This window comes from Mauremys mutica, unplaced genomic scaffold (assembly GCF_020497125.1).
Source record: "Mauremys mutica isolate MM-2020 ecotype Southern unplaced genomic scaffold, ASM2049712v1 000705F_np12_subseq_156622:218855_obj, whole genome shotgun sequence".
Lineage (NCBI taxonomy): Eukaryota > Metazoa > Chordata > Testudines > Geoemydidae > Mauremys > Mauremys mutica.
The window spans coordinates 33,873-59,191 of NW_025423038.1; the positions used below are offsets into that span (position 1 = coordinate 33,873).

A 25,319-nucleotide genomic window follows, 5' to 3' on the forward strand; every position below is an offset into this window, starting at 1 on the left:
GTGGCTACACAAGACTCAAGGCAGGGGACAATCAGCAGGGGCGGCTCTACAAATTTGGCCGCCCCAAGCAATCATGCCCGGGAGGCGCCCCCGAGCCGCGGGAGCAGCGGACCTCCCGCGGGCATGACTGCGGAGGGTCCGCTGGTCGCGCGGCTCGGCTGGACCTCCCGCAGCTGCGGGCGGTTCGCTGGTCCGGCGGCTCCGGTTGAGCTGCCGCAGGCATGCCTGCAGGAGGTCCAGCCGAGCCGCGGGACCAGCGAACCGTCCACAGTCATGCCTGCGGGAGGTCCACTGTTGCCGCCGGCCGAGCGTCCCCTCCGCAGTCATGCCTGCGGCAGGTCCGCTGCTCCCGGGGCTCCGGTGGACCTCCTGCAGGCATGACTGCGGCAGGTCCGCCGGCCCAGCCTGCCGCCCCCCCGGGAAAGGGCCGCCCCAGGCGGGTGCTTGCCCCGCTGGGCTCTGGAGCCGGCCCTGACAATCAGGACTGAAGTGTCTCCATAACTGCAGTTAAACTGGATTAGAGCCACCATATGTACTATGGGCTGGATTTGCCTCTTGCTTACACTGGTGTAAATGGGAGTAACTCCAATGAAGTCAATGAGGTTACTCTGGTGCAAGTGAGATGAGACAAGACTCTCTGAAATTTCAATCAATTTGTAGAATTTAACACATAATTCTTCCAGGCACTACAGTGACTCTGGGTAGGATTCCTTCCTCATGTAAACGGGTGTAATTCCCACTTTAGTCAATACATTTACACCAACATAAAAACAGCTAGAGAGGAGAATCAGGCCCCCGGCTTCATTTTCCTTTTTAAGCCAGAGCATGGAGATTCAACACTAAGTTATCTCCATGTCCCACTGCAAAACACACAGACTCGTAGATGCTCAAAGATCAATGTTCAGTTTTTTGTACAGGTGCCGGAAGAGTTAAGCAGGCAATGTGAATGTTTGGATAAACAAAACTTTAAAACACTGCCATTTGGGAATGTTTTTCAGCAGTACGCTGCCAGACCTGGCTGGGGGAACGCTGTGCTATAGTTGCATCTGAGGTGCATCTTTCTATTTCATAATTGCTAACATGAGGATGTTTCTGTTTCCACCTGGAAAAAAGAAAACCCTGATTCCCGATCACACACATGCTCAAGTGATTATGTTCTGTACATTCTCTCTCCTCCCAGCACACACATTACAGGATGTATGGGGACAAGACTGCAAGTTTACTTAAATCAAATAGCATCCTCAGGGATAAATATACTGTATTCAGTACATCCACTGTTTAAAAGGGGGGGAAAAGAAAGATGAGTTTAGTCCAGTTTTACCCTCCCAATGTGCTGTTATTAGTTTTCAGTTTATAACCTCTTCATGGCTACATATCACTCCTGCATCTTCTTTGTGGGAGCAGTTGTTTTTGCCGATGTCTGCGTGTGTGCATTCCAGCAGGTTCTTCTCCTGCCCCGTGCACTCAACATCATCAAGAAGAATCCGAAGCGAACGTCCTTCCCCAAACTCCGCTCTCTTGGTTGCCCTGACAACATAAGGGAACCCTAACTGGCGACACACCACAGCTGCCGCCTTGGAGTTCCACAAGTCGTCACATACAGTGCCCCACTCTCCGTTGATGTAAATCTCCACCCTTCCCCGGTCCCTTCCTCGTGCTTGCCTGTTCATCAGTCGCACTGCACCATTCACGAGCTGTGGGGGAGACAGAGTGCTGGGAGGTTTGTTTTTCCTTCTCTGCCCTCTCCTTTCCCCACTCTTCCCCCCTTTCCTGGACCTCGGGGGTTTGGTTGTTGGTGTTCTGGAGGTCACCTGCACTCTATTTTGATTCCTTAGAAGGTTCAAGATTTGTTCCACCCAGTCTGGAGTAGTGGCACGGGGTGTTTCGGAAGTTGGCCTACCCCTTCTTGGGGCTTTGGTGGTGGTCCTTAATCTAGGCCGTTGGGTTGGTGTTTTCACAATCAGTTCTTATTGGGGGAAAAACAGAGGTAACAATAATGAGTCTATAAAGCTAGTACAATAGTTTAAAATGACTACATAAAAACAGTGCTAACTTATAGCTCCACTGTATTTAACTTCTCTAATGGAGTTTGCTTTCTTGATCCTGTTGAGTAGTTAAACCAACATTGCATCAGCTAAAAGTTTCCAGTGCTTTTAAGAATGTCTGGCTGCTGGAGATGACTGCACTGTTCAATGCCAATAAATAGGACAAAAAAGGAAACATTACCAAATTTCCATGCACAGTTTACTGACAGAACTTTAATGCGTGGACACATCAAGAGTCAGACTTGCTAAAGACTTCTGGCAAGAAACAGAATTCTCTCCCTATACCTCTTGTCCCTGCAGAAAGCATTTTTAAAGCCATGCTTCTATTTCTGCTGTCCTCTTCATTACTAATGATTGGATCATTACCAGATTGTGAGAGCTCCAGCCTCCCCACTGTGCCAGATACTTTATTCAGTGTGGCTGGAATCACAAACATTCACAATCAATTCTCTCTGGTAACTGGAATGTACAAAAAGAGCTGAGTTGCCAGGACAACGCATAAAACAGTGGGTTTTTTTAAAACAGCCTTGAACTGCAAAGGGCTGGACATATTTTACTATTGCAGCTTCCAGGAATTACTGGACTTGCTTATTCATTCTATTTTTAAGTTAAAAATAAATATAGGCTAGTCAAAAGGATAGTTGCTTTATTCAGAATAATAAATAAACCAAGGAGCTCTCACAACGTTATGTATATTTGCAAAGATGTCAAAATTCTGCTGTTTAGCTTACAGACTTCCCCTCCAACCTCACTCATCATCCTTTTTAATATACAGAGGGAAAAAAGTGTCAAAAAACACCACCCTCTCCTAAATAACCCACATTCTCGACTGACCAAGATTTGGAGGGGCTCAATTTTTGGAACATCCTCCCAGAATCCCACGTGTTGGCAGGGGGGCCCTGTTTGTAGCATGAAAAGCATTCCCTATTCTGAAAGCTCAGTTTCTAAAGAGAAAATAAATTGGGGAAACTGACAATACAGAGAAGAGATTATTACACTCTGGAAACTTACACATTATTGGGTTTAGGGCCTGATTTCGCAATGCACTCAGCAATTCTGGAGCTCACTAATTGATAAAGTCTATCATTATGCAATACTACATTTAGTAACAGGCAATCAATGGGGACTGGAAGGTTTGCATCAGCCAGAAGTTCAGCTGACTATCTGACTGAACTGAATCTTTTGAGAGCATTTTCCTCTTCCTTTCCCGTCCTCTAAGTAACAATGGCTCAGATCCAATCTCTCCCAATGAGCTACTTTCCAGTCCTCTAATAACAAGATTTTTCACCCCCTGAAGTGCTTCTGCCTATTCAGCGGTACTCCAAAATCCACTGTTTTCCTAGTGGAAAGCACTGTAGAATTCAAGATTGCAGTGCAGAGATGGCAACAGGCAGGGTTTAAATTCTCACAGACTATTTCCCAGAGCCTGAGGGCTTCTGCCCCGCAGCCACAGGAGGGGGCGGGGCTCAGTGCTTCTGCCCTACCGGAATATTTACCCGAGCTCTGCTCTGAACGGCTCCGGCTGAATTTAAGCCCTGGCACAGGGAATCCACACTGCTCTTAATGAACCGGTCATATTGCTATCTACCACGGAAAGGGAAGATCGGAGGGAATGGGAAAAAGTCATGTAAGGAGGGACAGTCTAAGCTGAATGTTTAGTATGTCTATCCTAGGTACTTATATGGCTTCCCACCACCACGGTATCAGAGTGCCTCACAATCTTGAATGTATTTATCCTCACAACACTCCTGTGAGGAAGGGGAGCGCTGCTATCCCCGTTTTACTGACGCGGAACTGAGGCACAGAAAAACTAAGGAGAGGTCTATACCACAAACTTAAATTGGTATAACTATATTGCTCAGGGGTGTGAAAAATCCGCACCCCAACCGATGCTGTTATATCAACCTAACTCCCAGTGTAGACAGCACGATGTTGACAGGAGAAGATCTACATAGCTACTACCTCTCACAGAGGTGGATTAACTATGCCGAGAGAAGAAGCCCTCCCATCAGCATAGGTAGTGTCTTCACTGTGTTTTAAGTGTAGACCTGCCTTCAGTGACTTGCCCAAGGTTACACAGGAAGTCTGTAGCACAAGAGGGAATTGAACCAGCCTCTCTTAAGTCCTAGGCTAGTGCCCCAACCATCCTTCCACTCCTTATATTAAAAAGGAGTAGGTAGAAATTAATTTTAATTATAGACTGGGGCCGAGACTCTGGATGGTTTGCACATTCAAAAAGACAATGCTGGTTTTGAGTTTATATTTACGGATTAAAAATAAGGAGCAACAACAATACTCACTCTCCTTCGGCACAAACTTTATGAGCCTGCTTTTTCACTTTCACTGACAAAGGCTCAACCCGGCATTTTCCTGGGGGTGCTCTCCTGTGAAAGAGGAGCACAGACAATGCAGGATGAATTGCTTTCCAATGGTATCAGCAGCATTCTTTGTTTCCATTGCTTTTCAATGAATTTCGCACTTGTGGAAAAAAAGTCTATTTAAACGACCCAAATAAACTCTTATACCCCACTTCTCAAAATCCTATTCACTCTGTATAGCAGAGATCTCAAATATTCACAAGCATGTGCAATATTTTGATAGCATTTTCTTTATCATTGCTGAATCCATGAAAGTACAAATCATTGGTGGGTTCAAGCAATACAGAAAGATATGAATCAAATTGAACAGAAAAAAGCATAAAGCTACATGTTTGTTGGATAGCTGAAATGAATGTCATGTTCACATGCAAGTTTCCAAGCCATCTCCATAGAAACAAGATGGCATGCAATCATTTATATATTTAAAACAAAAATACACTTCACTTTGGACCACAATTCACACAATAGAAAGGAGCCAGAAAGAATGATTTAAAATGGAAAATAAAAAGAATCTGGAATTTGTCCCTGACAGCAAGTTAACAGTTTAAATGGCATCATAGATGCAATTCACTTCAAATTAGATTTTTACATTGAGTCCCTTTTAAAGAAACATTCTCCTAAAATGCTACATTCATTTATCTCAAGCTTGTTACCCATAGCAGTGTCCCTCACTTTTGAGAAGTTACACCCAGTAGATAGCCACTTTTTCCTCTAATATTTGGTTTGTTAATTTCAGTGCTTCTGAGAATTTTCAAATTAGTGCAACAGTTGGATAATGCAGTCTGACTATTTGCATGCACACATGCAGCAACTAATCCCTACATAATTAGAGTCGTTTGCATCTGCTGTGTCTGGAAAGAAGACTGCAGTAGCCAGACATGAAGAATAGCTCTCTCACTTATTGACTTGAGGATACTATACTTTTGTAAGCCCTTATACAAATCTTTATTTTTCCACTGTTATGCTCTATAATGAGTACTACTAAGGAGACCTTCATTTATAACTTATCGATTGCCTGTTGAGTTCTGTTTTTCAAAATGTTAAATGTTTCTATGTGATTTGATACTAATAAGCATTGTACTTTGTATTTTAAAAAGTGATGCCCATGGTTTTAAGATGCTGGTTTGTACCATGGAAACGGCAAGCATCTTTTTAATACATTCTGTGATATGCAGGAAATATTCTAAATTGTTTCAGTTGATGGGCAATGATAGGATCGAAAAAGTACTAGTCTGCAAAGGAGTCAGAGGAAAAAAGAAAAGGGTGAAGTTCTGGAATTCAGAAGTTACCAATATACAATCAGAAAGTAGAGATATTCTCTGGAAATAAGGAGTTTTCCCATGCAGACTTGAAAAAGATGCTCAGAGAGCTGATGCCCAAATTTAGTTTATTTTAAATAAGCACACGTCTTAAAAAGCCCACTGGGTGCATTTATCTGAAGGCATTATTTGGTCCTTCAATAGTCATGTTTTAATTAAATTAAAATCTATAAATCCTCCCCAAGATTCTCCTACATTATTAATGTCCCAAATACAACAACTTCATGCAATAGCATAAGATCCCGAAAGTGAAGCCCTAGTCTTCATGCCACTGTCCAAGCTAGTTCCACCGTTACACCAAAAGCATAAATGGCAAAAAGTAAATTCAGTTTTTATTTTATTTTTTCTGTTTTAGTTATAGAAAGTGGTGGTGTTGATATCAGGCTGGGCTGCGCCCTTTAATTCACATAGAGAGGCCCCTCTGTGGACATGGGTCTCACACCTCCCCTGCAGAAGATGTCGGCCAGCTGCAGAAGGCGCTCTGTAGAGGTGGACTTCGTGCAGGAGGGAACAGGGAGTAGACGGGCCTGTCGGTAACATATCAACCACCTTGACAAAGGCAGCATCAGTTTGGGCAGAAGTCGTGAGGCTCCATTGTCCCCTAATACAGCAGCCTCTGAGAGACTCGAGTCCCACAAAACCAGCTGCCTGCTTTTCAAGCTGACACTGAATAACCCTCACACCCAGGTAAGGCATACAACCCCCTTCAAAGCAAATCCGTGGATCACACACCAATACAGACTCCAACTCTGTGGAAACCTGGAGCATCCACTAGGAAGCTTACTCACAACTCTCTAATATGAAGCCAGTCCCTGTTTACACTGGTTTACTCTTTAACAAGGGACGAAGGTGAAACAAGAGCAATTTATTTCAGCCATAACCATCAATCACATTTGAACCCAGGTCCACTGAACCAAAATGTAGATTTTGTAACAAGAGCATTTCTTACCGTGAGGTGTCTACTATTTTGTAAACTACTCCATTAGGAGCGGTGGCACTTGGTACTCCAGTAGACATGAAGTAAAGTTCTCCTTAGAAAAATAAGTAAGAATTACTGTCTGGGAAGAGAAACCTGTTATGTAACCTATGCATCCAATCGAAAAGATTGAATTTAAAATACAACAAACAGACAGAGAATAGGCTACGTACAAAGAATTATTCTATGAAAATATTAAAATAATTGGAGAAAATAGATTTTTATGAGGACAAATTTGATTAAATAAATTAGTTACAGATTATTCACACAGCTCTACCTGCCAGAGAGAATTTTATGTCAAAACTCACTGATTTCCTTCACACACACCCCTCTCCTCCCACCACACATTTCATTCACCAGCCTGCCTGCTGGAAAAGCTATACTTTGGGTTCCTCAACCCTGCCTCACGGTGACTGGCTTCAGGCCTGTTGCTGAGGATATTCCCTGGGTTCCCCATCCCCAAAGTGCAGAGAGAAGGGGAGAGAGAAACAGGCACAGACCTGCTGGTTGGGAGAAGCCTTGACCTGCCAGACCCCCTAAAGCATCTCTATGCATGTAGTGAAGAGAAGGGGAAGCAGCAGAAGGAGAGTTGAGATCTAAGAAATCATGGGTGTGGGTGGGAATCAAGGAGAAACCTTGTGTGCAAAATCCTGAGGTCTTTACTCTGATTTTGCTTGGGTATAATCCCAACTGCATAGGGAACCTCAAGATTTGCCCCTGGATTTTAATCAAATTTTGCCATGACTCATCAATATTTTTTTCAGACATTTAACCTGAAAATAGTCACTGCTCTACTAATGAGGTTAACTGTGCACAGGACCCACGCACATAACCTGACTTTTATGCATGCAGAACATATCCACCCATACACTAGCACCAGAGAGCTGATTTGGGACCTTCCTTCAATTTTATGCAAATACCACAAGTACACGAAAAAGATTTGTGGTTTCCCATTGCACAGGAGCCTGTTTTCCACTCGTCAACGTAGTAATCCTGAAAACAAGCATTTTAGTAAGGGAAGGCCCACTCAAATAACTGACTGGTAAAGTCATAAACAAACATCTCCGGACAGCAAAAGGGCCCAAGAGAAGATTATACCCTGAACTCAGTAGAGGAAAATATTAATTTAGTGATACCTTTTCTTTCCATTATACTGAAACGAATACATAGGAAGAACTAAACCTGTTAACAGATTATAAACCTGATACTCCATTGCACCTTGTACAGTCACTTATTCCAGTGCAATGTAAGTGTAAAATGCTGCAGAATGGTAGTATTTTACATCCACTTTGCACTCCACTGGGTACGTCCACACTGTGTTTTAAAAAACCTAGCAGTGAGTCTCAGAGCCTGGGTCTACAGTCTTGGGTTTGCGCTGTGGTGCTAAAAACAGCAGTGTAGTTGTTGTGGTTTGGGTTGGAGCGCTGGCTCTGAAGCCTAGGGAGGGAATAGGCTAATTATGTCAATAAAGGGCTTTATTTTTAAATATAAAAAAGGGAAAAAATTGTACATTCAGTTATTCAATTGCATCCAGCCTGCATTAATACCAAACATTGTCTACTCAACTGTCCAGGAACAACAAAGAGTTATAAAACCATACCTCAGGGATTGTGGCAGGAATCATTGTGATCAGAAGCCAACAAGACTTACATTACAATGGCTAAGAGCACAAACTCCTAAATTTCAATGTAGTGCATGCTGCTGCTTGGCAACCATGCTAAACATTTGTGGAGTGACTCTAATTCGTCTACTGCTATGAACTGTAGTGTGCTTATCCTTACTTCAGTCCCACATAATAAACAATATGAATGTACTAACAGTTGACCAGTGTCAAGTTTCCCCTTCAGATCCTCTTCTGCCCCCGTTTCATATCATAAGAAATCACTCTTGTAACATACAAAGCCAGTAGCTTAATCTGAAGCCTTTCCACAAATAAAATTATTTAAAAATGAGGCCAAATACTTTACCTGCTACCTGAGCAAAACTCTCATTGACTCCAGTGGAAGTCCCTCCCTCCAATGGGAGGGATGGCTCAGTGGTTTGAATATGGGCCTCCTAAACCCAGGGTTGTGAATTCAATCCTTGAGGCCACTTAGGGATCTGGGGCAAAATCAGTACTTGGCCCTGCCTAGTGAAGGCAGGGGGTTGGACTCAATGACCCTTCAGGGTCCCTTCCAGTTCTATGAGAGAGGTATATCTCCATATATTTAAAAGCAAAGATACAATTGTTTGCAATTCACATATTGCAAAATACTAAAACAGTGTACAACTTCCATTGTTTCACTCCAAAAGGAGATTTACAATATTCAAGGCCAGCATGAGCAGGTTTCACTGTCACCACTCATTGTGTCTAATTTTGTCAGACATTAATAATGTCCAGTCCAGATCCCTAAGTGAGCCAAAAGCATAAGCATGTTGTATCAAACACCAGACTCCTTTCATTTTTACCGTCAACCTGGTGGCTACCCAGTTGCATCTACACTGCAATAAAAAAACCCAAAAAACCTGGCGTTGAATCCCAGAGCCCGGGTTAATTGATTCGAGCTTGCAGGGCTTGGGCTGTGGGGCTAAAAACAGCATTGTGGACATTCCGGCTTGGTCTTTTGCCCAGGCTCTGAGAACTTTCCCCCTCATAGGATTTCAGAGCCCAGGCTCTAGCCTGAGCCCAAACATCTACACTGCACTTTTTAGCCCTGCTGCCCTCGCCTCATGAGTCTGAGTCAGCTGACCCTGGACAGCCCCAAATCATGCTGTGGTTCTTTTATTGCTGTGTAGATGCACTCCCGTATATTTCCTACGGCTTTTTCAAATTGGAGATTAAGGTTCCCTCTAAGTGATGTTTTAACATATTTGCCCCCAGGCATTTGCTCCCCTCCAAATGACAATGTGGCAGATGGTAATGCAAATGGATCTACAGTAAAAATAAATACATTAATAGGCAAGCAACCTTCTCCCAAAACTGCTGATGGGCTCCTCATTGCATGGTACACTGGCCACTTAAGGAGTAGAACACGGCCTGAACAGCATGACAACTTTTTTTTTTTTGGTAGCTGCAAGAACTTGGGAGTCCAATTTTTCAAAGTTTGTGCCCATTCTGGATCTTACCTGAACCACCCTCCAGAATGTGTGCTTCTTAACCTAAAAAGTTATTCTCATTCCAAGGTGTTTTGCTCTGAAGATAAAATACAACCGCACTGTTCAGTGTAATACTATATGATTACCTGCCTCATCTTCAGCAAAAGAGATGATGTACTGATAATAATTATTGATAAGCCCAGGGAACACGCAAGTTTGTCCTGTTCCCATGCAAATTTCAGTGTACTGCCATTCTCCAGTAGAACGCTTCTCTTTCAATGACATTAAACGTCTGTGAGACAAAATAATTTGCATCAGGCAACTGAGACAGATACTTTTGATCTAATAGTACCAAATGGGATAATTAAAAGAGTGCCCAATCCTATGATGGATGTGTGCTCTCCACTCACATTAGATTCAATAGAAATGAAAGGGGATGAACACTTAATAGGACCAGAAGCATGAAGATACATGGGCACAGACTCTCACAGGTATTTAGGTTCCTAACTCCCATTAATTTCAATGGGAGTTAGGCACCTCCTGTGACTAGAAATACCTCCTATGGCTGGACAGTGCAATGCATTAAAGATGCACCGAAATACAGAATGGTCATTTACTCTCCTTTTATGGTTTTAAATCAATGTCAAAGCCACATGCATTCACATGTACTGACACCACGTGAATCAGCAACATCTACTGCTACTGTGATAATCATATACCTTCATAACAACATGGAAGAATGATTACATAAAAACATGTTACGTGAGTCATTTGTAATAAGCAATAAGGGTTTGTACTCAGAATAAACCAAGCAAAGAGCAGTAAGTCAGCGAGGGTTACACTGCAGAAGCACTTGCAGGCGTATGGAGCAAAAATGGAGGATTTCAGCTGGGGCTAATGCTTGCTGAGCGACTGGACTTACCCACTCATAAAATCACCAAATATGTACAGCCCATTCAGGTTTGGAGACTCACAACCCCGATAGACATAGCCTCCTATAACAGATTTCCCCATTTTGTGTGGATAAGCATAAATTGGAAGCACATCATCTGTAGAGGGGAGAAGATATTGTGTCTTGCTTTGTTTTAAGTATGATACAGAATAGCTGTTCTATCAATAAAATGATAGCTGGTTACTAGACAGGGATGTGTACTATCAAGTTCCCGTCCAGCTTCTTGTTCTGTGCTAAATCAACAACTGAATGGAGTCAAATTTATTTTTATTACACTTTGGCCTTTCAGGTCTCTTCTCCCAAATGGCTGTGATAACTAGGGGCTCCTTACTAAGGAACTGACCCAGTACTTAAATTATTTTGTACACTTAGCGGTGGACCTAAAGGCTCTGTGATTAGCTCCATGCTGTCATGGGAGATGCCTAGCTGTATTCCTGAGCCTGGCCTCTCCCCTCTAGAACGGGGCTGCAAGCATGAAAGAAACAGCATATTCACAACCCTGTCAGAGGGAAACTCTCATGTCACTCTGAAGCAGAGGAACTTAACCTTGAAGAGCCACAAAATAATTGCAGTGAGACATCCTGACAGCGTTGCCATAGTTGATGCAAAATCTTCATGAAATCACCACAAAACATCGCCAGGGTAGAGAGTCATTTTGTGGCTCACTAGGGCTCCATCTTAAGTTTCCTCACTCCCCTCCCTCTCTCCTCCCAAACTCCTGAATATAGGGACAGAGGGCACATGTATATGGGGCAAGAGGGCATGCATTTCTCCTCTCTATCCCTCTTCTCCCTCACAGCAGCTAGGAAATTGGAGAAGGGAAATGTATTTCTCTCCCCATCCTGTTTTCCCCACACCTATTTGCTGGGAATCCAAAGGGCTCAGCACTTTCCTGCAGTCTCTCAGCGAGTACTCCCACGACTGGCGATTGGCTCTGGGAGAGCCTTGAATGGCAGCTTGACACTCAACCTGCTGCACTAGAGCCTTATCTCTCTGAAGTGACTGCCGTAGCTGAGATAAAATGGGCACTGATGAGACCTGAAGGGAATCCTAGGCAGCCCTCTTCTGTCAACAAATGTAACTCTCTGCCTTGGGAAGATGATGGTACTGTGGGTGAGGAAGGCCAGATGGGAAATCCCTTGTTGAGGACAAGAAAATTAATGAGCTGTTTCCATAAAGAAAGCAGTTTACACAACATAACACTGGACCTGATCCTGAGAGCTGCCAAGCTCTTCCCACTCCCCTTAACCATATGGTTCATTCATGTATTGTAAGGGTCAGGGCAGATGGGAAGCCATGCTGTATCATTTTTATATACCCATCTAAAGTAGTTACTTCTGACAACTCAACTTTTTTTTATTTTAAAGAATCTATGAAAGCATCAGAAACTGTTCTGAACCCACCGTGTCACTGATAAAGAGGTTCCCATTAATGTAGCTTAAGTAACTGACACACAGAAAGGCATTAAAAGGACACTCAAAAGGCTATTTTTTCAGTGGCAGAAGGAAGAGAATTCAGACTTAAAATGTGCCACGTCCTTTCTGACCCATTAACCCACATTTTATAGCTCTTAACGTCCTTTCCTATGTATCAATTTCCTTATATTTAAATTCATAGGAAGACGATGTTTATATGGCAAAAAGAAAAAAGTAGGGTGTTGAACAACATAAAAACACAATGGGCCAGATGCTTGGCTGGTGTCAACTGATGTCACTCCATTGGCTACAGCCTGCAGTGAAGCTATGCCAATTTACTCCCACTGAAACTGTGGCCCAAAATCCAGACACATTTATGGCATGGCGTGCCCTGAGATTTACTATGTTGACCAAACTGTAGCAGACAGCATGTGTACTGAGCCCAAGTGTTAAAAATAAAAAGTTAAGAGTGTTTTCCTTTTGGGATTAAAAAAAATAAATCATCACATCATCATCATACAGAGTAGCCTTTTAAAAGCTGGCAGAGTGACCAATCCATGTAGGGGAATAATAGCTTGAAGAATCTCTCTTTATGAAACTAAACCATTTATAAGTTATGGAGATAAATAAGTAAAATGTCAATATCTCAGGGGCAAAGCAAATAGCTCTGACTTCCACAGACTTGCATAGAAGTGTTGCTTATGTAGCAAAAATGAAAATTGTCCCTCGTGCACAGGGCTGGCTCCAGACACCAGCTCAGCAAGCAGGTGCTTGGGGCGGCCAAGGGCAAGGGGTGGCACGTCGGGCTCTTCGGTGGCGGGTCCTTTAGTCCCTCTCAGAGGGAAGGACCTGCCGCTGAAGAAGAAAGCAGCGCGCTGGTGCTTGGGGCAGCAAAAGTCCTGGAGCCGGCCCTGCTCGTGCATATTTGTCCAAATCACAGACCCATCATGGCACAATTTGGTATAGTGAGCAGCATATTTGGCTAAGAAGTGGAATAGCCAGGACATTAAAGTTCAGTTAATTTTTCTCAGAAATGGCAAACGTTTATAATGTAACTTCCCAAGTTAGTTAGCTCCCAGGATGAGGCTGTATATGCCAAGTTTAAACCCCAAAATATATGTTTGCAACTGCACAATCAGCCTGTGAAAGCAGAAGTCAATAATGGAAGTGCAGGCACCACCCAATATCAAGGTCATTTATTTAGAGTGTATAATTACCTAGTGAGGAATTGGTGCAAAGTTTCTTATCATAACAGCTGAATCCTTCCCTTGCTCTCCAGCCATAATTTTTTCCTTTCTCTATAATGTCAACTTCTTCAAATTTATTCTGTCCTACATCTCCGCAGAAAAGTCGCCCTTTCCCTTCCTTTGTGTAGGGTTCACCCCTATCGAAAGAGCAGCGCCACATATTTCTCACCCCGTATGCAAAGACTTCAGGTCGAGCTTTTGGGTCAGTAACAAAAGGGTTGTCTGGAGGGATTCTATAAAGAGGCCCACGGTCATTATTGTCCACATTGATCCGTAACACCTTGCCTAGCAATGTTGATCTGTATTTGTTCAAAAGAGAGAGAGGGGAAAAGACAGCACTCTCTTAAACACATATTCTTAACCAAAGATAAGTAGTTTTTTAAAAAAATGCAGTCTAATATTTCATAATTTCTATTTCAGAAAACATAAGTCTTTCAGTGCATCAAAAATTAATGTAGTTGAAGTTTATGGGAGCCAACCTACGCAGTTTAAAGTAAGCTAGAACTTTGCCAAGGGCTTTAATGAGGGCAGGATTTAGTCTTATATACAAAAGAAAAACTGATTTAAGTAAAAAATTAAGGCCCTGATTCTGCAAACATTCACACATTTCACTTTAAGCATCTGAAGAGATCTATACACCTCAGTGAGACTGCTATGGGAGAAAAGTTCAGTTGTCAGGTTAGCATTTGCAGGACTGTAGCCTAAGTGAATTTATTGCTCATGAAAAATGCCAGATGGACGGAAACCCTCTATTTATCGTCAGAATAGGTGGCAGCAGCAGTGCAAGCTTCCTCACCAAGATCCAGCAGTGAAGATTAATAGGATCACCTCCAGGGTGAGGGCAGTTTCCTTGCCCAATCAGACATTGGCCTCTTTGCTGCCAACAAGGGTGCCAATTGTGGTGGAGCTTTTTGTTATCTGAATATTTGTACTTAAGCAACTGGACCAAGACCATCTATCTATCTCATTTTGAATGGGCCACTGAACAACCTTCATATAGTAATGACTTTTTGGGACTACCAACATGGCAGATTTAAACTGGTGTCTTGGAAGTGAAAAGTTCTATAATCCCCATCTAGATCCTAGAAAACTGGGCTCAGTTCAGTATATTGTGGCTAAAAATTGGGTTCGTGTTTCAGATTTTAATAGCTCTTTAAAAAACACATTAGTTACTGTTGTAATGTAAATTAGCATCATAACAATGCTTAATATGCAAAGAAAAGGTTGCAGTAACACAGCTTCCTATACAGTAACAAGATTTATGACAGCACTTGGTTCATTATGGCAACTATATTACATACCGAAAGAATAACGAAAATGAAATGCGGTGCATAGTCAGCAGCTAATTTCCAAATGTAAGTATTGTGGGTGTTTGTTCAGAATTGCAAAATGGCATAATCTAGATTAGGGAAGAGCTCCGTTCTGAATTATTTATTTTTAAATGAAGACATTTTGGTTTAATGGAAACATGGTCTAATGGATAAGCCACAGGACTTGGAGTCAACATATCTAGGTTTTATTGCATTATAGCATGAAATTAAAACCAAAGGCATTTTCTATAATTCCTGTAATTTTTACCTTCAAAAGACAAGAATGCTGCTTTAATGTCTGTTGAGGAAACTGAAATTACACATTTAAGGAAACAATAAACATAACTAGAAAAATACAGTTCCTCTCCCCATGGCTTATCTCTTCTACTTCACTCCCACTCCCCTACACACACACAAAGTTGCACACAGATTTAGAGGCTCATACTTGTTTTGAGCATTTCCAAACGTCCCAAAAGGATCTCCAGCCATGCCTCCATCCCCAGTAAATATGTAAAGATAACCATCATCTCCAAAGAGTAGCTCTCCTCCATTGTGATTGGAAGCTGGCTCTTCTACCTCCAGAATTATCCTGATCATAAACAGGAATGAAGCATTATCAATATTGGGTAAGTTATAATCAAAAGGCTCAGTAGCCTAAGTACAGCATTTGAGACATGAAACTGTATGTGGACCAGGAAAAACACAAATCTTCCTCCAGACCCTGGTTATAGAATTTTGCTTTGTCCTCACTCTAGAGAAATCAGAGATGTTTCTTTTACATGCTACCCACAGTGGGCCAGCTTTTGATTTCAGACACGCTATTTTTTGAGCCATATAGTGTTGTGCACTAGTCATCTGGAATCCCAAATGGTGCAACAGGGCAGACACAGTTGATTTTATTATTTTAGATAAATTCACAACACTTTTAATGATATGGAACCATCACATTGTGCAGTAAGGAACCTGTGTAACCATGTGACCTTATTTTTTTTTGTTACCCCTGTCGTCCCCCTCTTCGTGCCTTTTGTTTGTTGCTTCTCGTTTGCAATCAGACTGTAAGCTATAAGGTGCAGGGCCAAGGTCTACCTGTGCAAAGTGCCTAGCACAACATGGCTATAATTCTGACTAGAGCGTTCAGAGCTACTTCTTTACAAATATTAAATAATAATAATAAAACTCAAGGCTTGAGGCACAAACTATTAAGGAGAATTACAGGTGCATATTTCACTTGCTCCTGGAATCTGTAAATTACTGAACCACAAACTTAAATGATTTTTAAAGGGACATCCTTAACATATTCACACTCTGTCAACACAAATATTCTGATTACTGTTCAAAGCAACAGCTAACATTTTTGTTAACTGAAAGAAATTTGAGGAAAAAATCTGTTTTCAGCTTGTTTACTTTGTGCATTTGGCATCACTTTAAGTATAGCAAACAGTTAAATATAAGAAAACATGATTAAAAAATACACATTCTAGCAGTGTGATTCAGGGACAAGTGTAACACTTGAAATGTATTTTACTTCCTTATTTAAAAAAAACCTATATTTCAAGTTGACAGTCTCTAATATGTGTAAAAATAATTGATCAGATAACAACAAATTGCAGTATCTTCCATTAATGTTGTCCCCTCTCTTTCTGAAAGATCCTAAAGTGCCCTATAAACAGATGAACTAGCCATGTAGGGATCAATTCATCCACCACTAAACTTCATCATCTCTAGAATGGAGTAGCTGTTCGACAGCACATCAAGACACTATCCACGTGTAAAAGTGAAGAAGGATACTGTAAGCAATAGGAACCTGCTTTCTGTTCAGCTGCTCCCAAAGCAAAGGGATTGTGCAGTACAGCAAGACAAACTGAGTTATTAATAAACCTGAAGGCAAACAGAATATATAAATTCTGCTAATGGAACCCCACGCAGGGTTACAGGCCTGACTATCCATCTCTGGACAATATCCACACTGAAGTCAATGGAAGCCTTGCCAAAGTAAGGACAGCAGGACCAGGCTTTGCTTTTTTCAGGTTGCAGCATGAATCTATTTGTGTAATGAACATTGTAGTAGTTATGGAAGAGGTTACAAACTTAGAGCCTGATGGGCCTTCATTCAACAGGACAGTACGAGAGTAAACGTTTGCAGGTTTAGGCCCGATTAATTTCTCAAGGCTCTTCTGTCCACATCTAAATACCTTTTAAAAACTCACTTCTGCCATTCTGCCTATAGGGAACTAAGTTGACGTATATAAACTGTTGTTCCTCTTCCCCTAGCCTCTGTCTGTCACTAGATTGTGACTGCTTTGGAGCAAGGATCCTCATTTTTAAGTGTTTGGAAAGTACCTAACACACTGTGGGTGCTAGCCTGACCTCCTGAGGTCCCTTCCAACCCTGATATTCTATGATTCTATATTAAAATAAATAATATTCAGTGCTCTCATAAAACTGTAATTTTCTGGACCTACACCAGATTATAAAAACTTTATAAACCAGTCCTACTTTGTCCTACATGCAAAACTTCAATTATCTTTGCACTGTAGGTGCAGAGCAACAGCAGAATTAGATTAGCTAACTCAGAATCTGTAAAACATTTTAAATAAGAAAAATATAGCTATGCTTAAAAATAGTGCAGTTAATATGTTTGGCCTGTGCCTTAATTCTGTACATTAAGCAATGAAACACCAACATTTATGAAACCAAAACGTTACACTGACTTCAATGATGCCTTGTTTTAGAAGAACAGGATGCTCCAATTCACTGTAATGCAAACTTTTAAAATGTATAAGATTATTACATGCAAAACATATTCTTTTAAAATAATACTGTATGCATTTCACACATTTCATAACTTACTGTGCATATTTTGGTTTGGCATATATAGTAATTAGAGTTATCTTATATAGTGTCTCATACAAATGTATCTCAGGATGTTGCATAATTATTACACATTTCTATCTAGTTACGTATTTATAGGGTCCCCCATTACCATGGTATCTCAGCACCTCATAATATTTAATTAATTTATCCTCACAACACCCTGTGAGGTAGAAATGTGGTATTAATTCCTATTTTACAGATGGGAAACTGAGGCACAGAGCGGCTAAGTGATCTGTCCAAGGTCACACGGGAAGTCGGTGGCAGAGCAGAGACTTGAAATGAGCTCTCCCAAGCCCTAATCTAGTACCCATCAACCATCCTTTCTCTGAATGTTGTGCCTATAAGAGTAATAAATAATAACAGATACTATAGCTGCAGAATTATACAACACTTCAGGGTAGCTGAAGATACTGACAGGCACTGAGAAGAGATTTTAGGAGGACATTTTAAAAGAGATGGATAGTCAAAACAGATACAGACAAAACAGAGATATAGAGAGGCTGTCTATGAGGGCACTAGCACAGGAGAAAGCCCTTTCATATCAATGTGTGTGAGATTGTGGGGAGGGAAGGAAAGGAAGTGTATGACAGATGAGCATATGAAGTGGCAAATAAGGTGGTTTTCAGAGCTTCTGCTTTAAGAGTGATGAATTAAAATATTATTTTCTAGTAACTTTAAATGTGCTGAGTTGATGAGCCCAAAATGTGCTCATAACAGTGTGATTATAGGAAGAGCAAGGCAAATTCAAATAAATGCAACTGTATTTATTTCATTCCAAAATATACATATTTATTTGAATGCACACACCATAGGAATGCACCATCACTCAGCTAAGCATACTGGGTCAAATTAATCTTTGGTGTAACATCGCTGACTTCATTTATATTGACTTCAGTGACATTCCAGTAGGGATGAATTTGACTCACATAGTGCAGAAGTATACTTGAATGTGCGGTCAAGGTTTCTCTCGCTCCTTTTTCTTTCTTACACAGTAGTCAAACCAAGGAAATTAAATGCAAAAAACTTTAAGAAACATTACAGTTAAATCTTTAGATGTTGAACAGTTAGGAAAGTCAAATGTTTTATTCCAGGGCAACTGTAATTCATCCGCATTGAACATGTATCTTTTATACCTAAATACATACCTGTGCAAAATGCAGCAGGTACAATTACTCTTGGGGGAAGGGTTTTGAATTTTCTAATCTTTGTACATTAAAATAAAATCTTTATTATGAATTAATGTCCTTTTTCCCCTTTAAAGTTACAGCATAAATAGACTAGGACTTGCTTCATATAAAATTAGAATGAAAGAGCAATATTAAGCCAAATTAATCTTATTTATTACGTTAGCAGGCCTTTAAAAATGTATGAAATTTTCTTTGAAATCTTAAATAAATTTGACAGATAAATGTGCATACAATACCTTTCAGAACCATGGTCCAAAGTATTCATGTCATCAGGAGAAATTCTGAACTCACTTATTCGGATTCTCTCTTCAAAGTGAACTTCAACTGAATAGTAGACATACACTTTACCATTAAATTTGAATTTAGGATGGAAGACAATACCTAGAAAACCTCTCTCGTCTCCTTCCCAAGGTGAGGTAAGTACGGCTTCACTGATGTTCAGAAATGGCTTTTCCAGCCTTGACCGATCTGGGAGGTAGGTCCAAACTAAACCAACTTGTTCGGCAATGAAAAATCTGTGAGTTCCATCATTTGCATGCACCATAGCAACAGGATTCCGCAGACCATTAGCTACCTCTAATAGGCACAACTGGAGACAGCCCTCTGAGTCGGCAGTTACTAACCCAAGGTTTTGATTAAGATTCTGATTTACCAGCAGGCGAGGGAAACAATAGTCCACATCATCAAGTGACAAATAGCGGCAGAACTTTGCCATATTGTTTTCCAGGGCTAATAATTCTTTGTCCGTAGAGAGATAGCGAAACATGGACCTGCATTTTTGCCACATCTGCTCACAGTATTCTTGGCAAAGTCCTGCCACTGTCCGCAAGGGAGTGGAAGGATCCTCAGCATCATACAAGTGAGCAGCATAGGGGGAGCATTCCTACAGAAAGAGAGGAAACCTCAGTCACTTCACAATGTGGCTGAAAAAATGTCACCAAAATACGAAAATTTACCTTATCACAACAACATGCATGTGACTCACTATGCAAATATATTTACATATATAAAGATCTCAGACCTCTGAAAATGATTCATCCCAACAATTGAGGTAATAACCTTAAATAGAGATGGTGGGAGCCAGGCTTCAATGAGAGTTCTCAAATGTGGATTCAGGTATTCAAGCCTGAGTGCCAGCACATAAAAACTGGACCCAGGCTCATGGGTATGCTTAGTGTACATCACGCCCATGTCCTAACAGAGGAAAAGTGAAGTTTTGTGTTACAGGCTCTATTATCCAAAGATAGAGAGTCACCATTGCTTTACTCCAGCTTAATGCTGGAGCACCTGCATTGAAATCATGGAGTTACATCTGTAACTATAAAACTAGACCAAACACTGAAGAATCAGCTCCCAAAATTTCCACATTGAAAGAAGTAGCAACTGAGCCATAGCTTTCTATAGCTTCCATTCCTCTTCAACTGATAAAGGCATGCACTGCTGTGCCAGCAACAGAGTGAGGGCCACAGATCTGTGAGCACAAACTACATTTGATTACCCAACTACCTAACTAGCAAATGCAAATGCACCTTGAGACTGTTAAACTAGATTGTAAACATTTAGGGTAGAGACTGTTCATGCTATGAGTAGGACCCTACCAAATTCACGGCCATGAAAAACATATCACGGTCTGTGAAATCTGGTCTCCCCCCCTGAAATCTGGTCTTTTGTGTGCTTTTACCCTAATCTATACAGATTTCACAGGGGAGACCAGCATTTCTCAAACTGGGGCTCCTGACCCAAAAGGGAGTTGCAGGGGGATCACAAGGTTATTTTAGGAGGGTTGCGGTATTACCATCCTCACTTCTGCACGGCTTTCAGAGCTGGGCGGCCAGAAAGCGGCAACTGTTGGCCAGGATCCAAGCTCTGAAGGCAGCATCCCACCAGCAGGAGTGCAGAAGGAAAGGTGGCAATACCACACCATGCCACCCTTACTTCTGCACTGCTGCCTTCTGAGCTGGGCGGCTGGAGAGTGGCGGCTGCTGACTGAAGGCCCAGCTGTGCAGGCAGCAGCACAGAAGTAAGGGTTGCAATACCATACCAGGCCATCCTTACTTCTGTGCTGCTGCTGGCGGCGGCTCTGGCTTCAGAGCTGGGCTCCTGGCCAGCAGCTGCCGCTCTCCAGCTGCCTAGCTCTGAAGGTAGAACTGCCGCCAGCAACAGTACAGAAGTAAGGGTAACAGTACTACAACCCCCATACAATAACCTTGCCCCCTTCAAACTCTTTTTTGGGTCAGGACCCTTGCAATTACAACATAGTGAAATTTCAGATTTAAATAGCTGAAATCATGAAATTTATGATTTTTAAAATCCTATGACTGTGAAATTGACCAAAATGGACCATGAATTTGGTAGGACCCCAGCTATGAGATTTTACAGTGCCCATCATGAAAGCGTTCCAATCCAGACTGGGCCCTTTGGTAGCTACCGCAACACAAATAAACAGCAGTATATGAAGATACCCTGCCTAAGAACTGAATCAAATTCATATAAGGGTTATCTGTCACAAGCACATTTTCTTGACATAGACCAGGGGTCGGCAACCGGTGGCTCGCGGCTCGCCAGGGTAAGCACCCTGGCGGGCCGGCCCGGTTTGTTTATCTGCCACGTCGGCAAGTTCGGCCGATCGCGGCTCCCACTGGCCGCGGTTCGCGGTCCCAGGCCAATGCGGGAGGCAGGAAGCCACGGCCAGAACATCCCTCGGCTCGCGCCGCTTCCTGCCTCCTGCATTGGCCTGGGACCGCGAATCGGCCGAACTTGCCGACACGGCAGATAAACAAACCGGGCCGGCCCGCCAGGGTGCTTACCCTGGCGAGCCGCGAGCCACCGGTTGCCGACCCCTGACATAGACTCATAGACTTTAAGGTCAGAAGGGACCATTATGATCATCTAGTCTGACCTCCTGCACAATGCAGGCCACAGAATCCCACCCATACACTTCTATAACAAACCCCTAGCCTATGTCTGAGTTATCGAAGTCCCCAAATTGCAGTTGAAGACCTCAAGCTGCAGAGAATCCTCCAGAAAGTGACCCGTGCCCCATGCTGCAGAGGAAGGCGAAAAACCTCCAGGGCCTCTGCCAATCTATAAGTCACTTAAATCCAGAAAACTACTTGTCTCTTACAAACTGACCAAAACATCCAGTTCTCTTGGTTTTCAGGTGCTTTTTTCTTGTTAAGTAATAATATATTACTTTCCACTTCTAATACACCTTCCAGCCAAAGATATTAAAGTGCTCTATAACAATGCAATAAGCCTCAGTTGGTAAGGATTTTTATTTTCAAGTGATAGATAAGTAAATTGAGAAAAAGAGAGGATCAATGATTTATCACATATCACCAAGCAAGTCCGTGGTATAGCTGGGAAAAGAAACCAACTCTCTTGAATAAATTTGTGCTTTAATTATAGGGCCACACTTCTCCTAAGCAAAATAGGCTTAATAAAAAAACCAAAACAACAACAACAACATACAGTTTAGATCATTAGTCAATGATGAAAAGAAAAAAACATCCAAGATACCTATATTTAAATTAGCTGGTAAATATACACAATAGTAATACACACAATATTTCATTTTTTTAACAGTTCTGGCATCTCCCATAATAAAGCAAGGGACTATGTAACAGATCTGATTAGTGTGTAAAATAAGATTTCTTATTATGTCAGCCTATTCATTGTGAAATGAAGGTTATTATGCTGACTGCCCTTCAAATGAACAGCAATTAATGTGAACAAAAGGAGATTCAATGAGACAAAACACTAAAACTGCATACACGGATTGAGTAACTGCACACCAATTCACTTATGCAAATATAAAAGTGTGCAAGGCAAAGCAGATAAGCTGGCATATTTCCTGGTGCATTTGTTGTGGCCATGACTGAAAATTTGGTCTTAAAAGTCAAACCTTAATACAAAACAGCAAGAGAATTCCAACTTAAAGCTGTTTATAGAATTCATATTGGCCACACATGCATAACTCACATTGACATCAATGGAGTTCCACACACATATGGAGAAGAAAACAGACTCATATTAAATGTTGTAGTACATATGGTTCTCTGACAGGATATCTCAAACCAGGCAGTCATCTTACACTCCGTATGTACCATACACCAATATTTTGGTTTCAATACAGCAGGGCAGAGCACATCCTGCAAGAAGGGAGGGTAGCAGGGGGCAGTGTCACCTGGCAAGGCAGAGCAGAGAAGGCCCCGCAGGGAGGGAGGGTAGCAGGGTGCAGTGTCACCTGTACGCACAGGGCAGAGCAGGCCCCGCAGGGAGGGAGGGTAGCAGGGTGCAGTGTCACCTGGCAGAGCAGAGCAGAGCAGAGCAGGGCAGAGCATGTCCTGCAAGAAGGGAGGGTAGCAGGGGGCAGTGTCACCTGGCAAGGCAGAGCAGAGAAGGCCCCGCAGGGAGGGAGGGTAGCAGGGTGCAGTGTCAACTGTACGCACAGGGCAGAGCAGGCCCCGCAGGGAGGGAGGGTAGCAGGGTGCAGTGTCACCTGGCAGAGCAGAGCAGAGAAGGCCCCGCAGGGAGGGAGGGTAGCAGGGTGCAGTGTCACCTGGCAGAGCAGAGCAGAGCAAAGCAGAGCAGGGCAGAGCACGTCCTGCAAGGAGGGAGGGTAGCAGGGGGCAGTGTCACCTGGCAGAGCAGACCCGACCCTACAGGGAGGGAGGGATGGTAGCAGGGGACAGGGTCACCTGGCAGAGCAGGGCAGACCCGGCCCCGCAGGGAGGGAGGGAGGGAGAGTAGCAGGGGGCAGTGTCACCTGGCAGAGCAGGGCAGACCCGGCCCCGCAGGGAGGGAGGGAGGGTAGCAGGGGCAGTGACACCTGGCAGAGCAGGGCAGACCCGGCCCCGCAGGGAGGGAGGGAGGGTAGTAGGGGGCAGTGTCACCTGGCAGAGCAGGGCAGACCCGGCCCCGCAGGGAGGGAGGGAGGGTAGCAGGGGCAGTGTCACCTGGCAGAGCAGGGCAGACCCGGCCCCGCAGGGAGGGAGGGAGGGTAGTAGGGGCAGTGTCACCTGGCAGAGCAGAGCAGACCCGGCCCCGCAGGGAGGGAGGGAGGGTAGTAGGGGGCAGTGTCACCTGGCAGAGCAGGGCAGACCTGGCCCCGCAGGGAGGGAGGGTAGCAGGGGGCAGTGTCACCTGGCAGAGCAGGGCAGACCCGGCCCCGCAGGAAGGGAGGGAGGGAGGGTAGCAGGGGGCAGTGTCACCTGGCAGAGCAGGGCAGACCCAGCCCCGCAGGGAGGGAGGGACGGTAGTAGGGGGCAGTGTCACCTGGCAGAGCAGGGCAGACCCGGCCCCGCAGGGAGGGAGGGTAGCAGGGGGCAGTGTCACCTGGCAGAGCAGAGCAGGGCAGACCCGGCCCCGCAGGGAGGGAGGGTAGCAGGGGCAGTGTCACCTGGCAGAGCAGGGCAGACCCGGCCCCGCAGGGAGGGAGGGTAGCAGGGGCAGTGTCACCTGGCAGAGCAGGGCAGACCCGGCCCCGCAGGGAGGGAGGGAGGGTAGCAGGGGCAGTGTCACCTGGCAGAGCAGGGCAGACCCGGCCCCGCAGGGAGGGAGGGTAGCAGGGGCAGTGTCACCTGGCAGAGCAGGGCAGACCCGGCCCCGCAGGGAGGGAGGGAGGGAGGGAGGGTAGCAGGGGCAGTGTCACCTGGCAGAGCAGGGCAGACCCGGCCCCGCAGGGAGGGAGGGAGGGTGGTAGGGGGCAGTGTCACCTGGCAGAGCAGGGCAGACCCGGCCCCGCAGGGAGGGAGGGAGGGTGGTAGGGGGCAGTGTCACCTGGCAGAGCAGGGCAGACCCGGCCCCGCAGGGAGGTAGGGAGGGTAGCAGGGGCAGTGTCACCTGGCAGAGCAGGGCAGACCCGGCCCCGCAGGGAGGGAGGGAGGGTAGCAGGGGGCAGTGTCACCAGGCAGAGCAGGGCAGCCCCCGCCCCGCAGGCAGGGAGGGAGGGAGGGTAGCAGGGTGCAGTGTCACCTGGCAGAGCAGGGCAGACCCAGCCCCGCAGGGAGGGAGGGAAGGTAGTAGGGGGCAGTGTCACCTGGCAGAGCAGGGCAGACCCGGCCCCGCAGGGAGGGAGGGTAGCAGGGGCAGTGTCACCTGGCAGAGCAGGGCAGACCCGGCCCCGCAGGGAGGGAGGGAGGGTAGCAGGGGCAGTGTCACCTGGCAGAGCATGGCAGACCCGGCCCCGCAGGGAGGGAGGGAGGGAGGGTAGCAGGGGCAGTGTCACCTGGCAGAGCAGGTCCTGCAGGTGGCTGGCGCAGGCGGCGTACACAGGCTGGGCCAGGCGGCCGCTGATGCTGTAGTACCGCTCCATGAGCGCCCGGTCCTGCCCCGCGTCGCAGCAGCCGAAGTCCGAGTACTGCACGCAGAAGTCCAGCGGCTGCGGCGGCCTGAAGGGCGGCTTGAAGTCCAGGCACTGCGGGTGCGGGCGCACCTGGCCCAGCCCGGCCAGCAGCAGCAGCAGCGCCAGGAGCGGAGGCCGCTGCCCCGGCCTGGCCCCGCGGGGACCCGACGCCGGCGCCGCCCTGCCATGTGCCAT

At 44.5% G+C, this 25,319-nt stretch overlaps 1 protein-coding gene across 1 annotated transcript; it reads right to left on the reverse strand.

Moving 5' to 3' along the window:
- Positions 1-372: 372 nt before the first annotated feature.
- Positions 373-25,319, reverse strand: LOC123357502 (HHIP-like protein 1). The gene is given in 10 exon segments (XM_045000683.1): positions 373-1,966; positions 4,346-4,379; positions 4,381-4,429; positions 6,692-6,773; positions 9,940-10,085; positions 10,716-10,842; positions 13,378-13,706; positions 15,163-15,306; positions 19,015-19,661; positions 25,008-25,319. Coding segments are annotated over 10 exon segments (2,490 nt in total). The 3' UTR covers positions 373-1,346.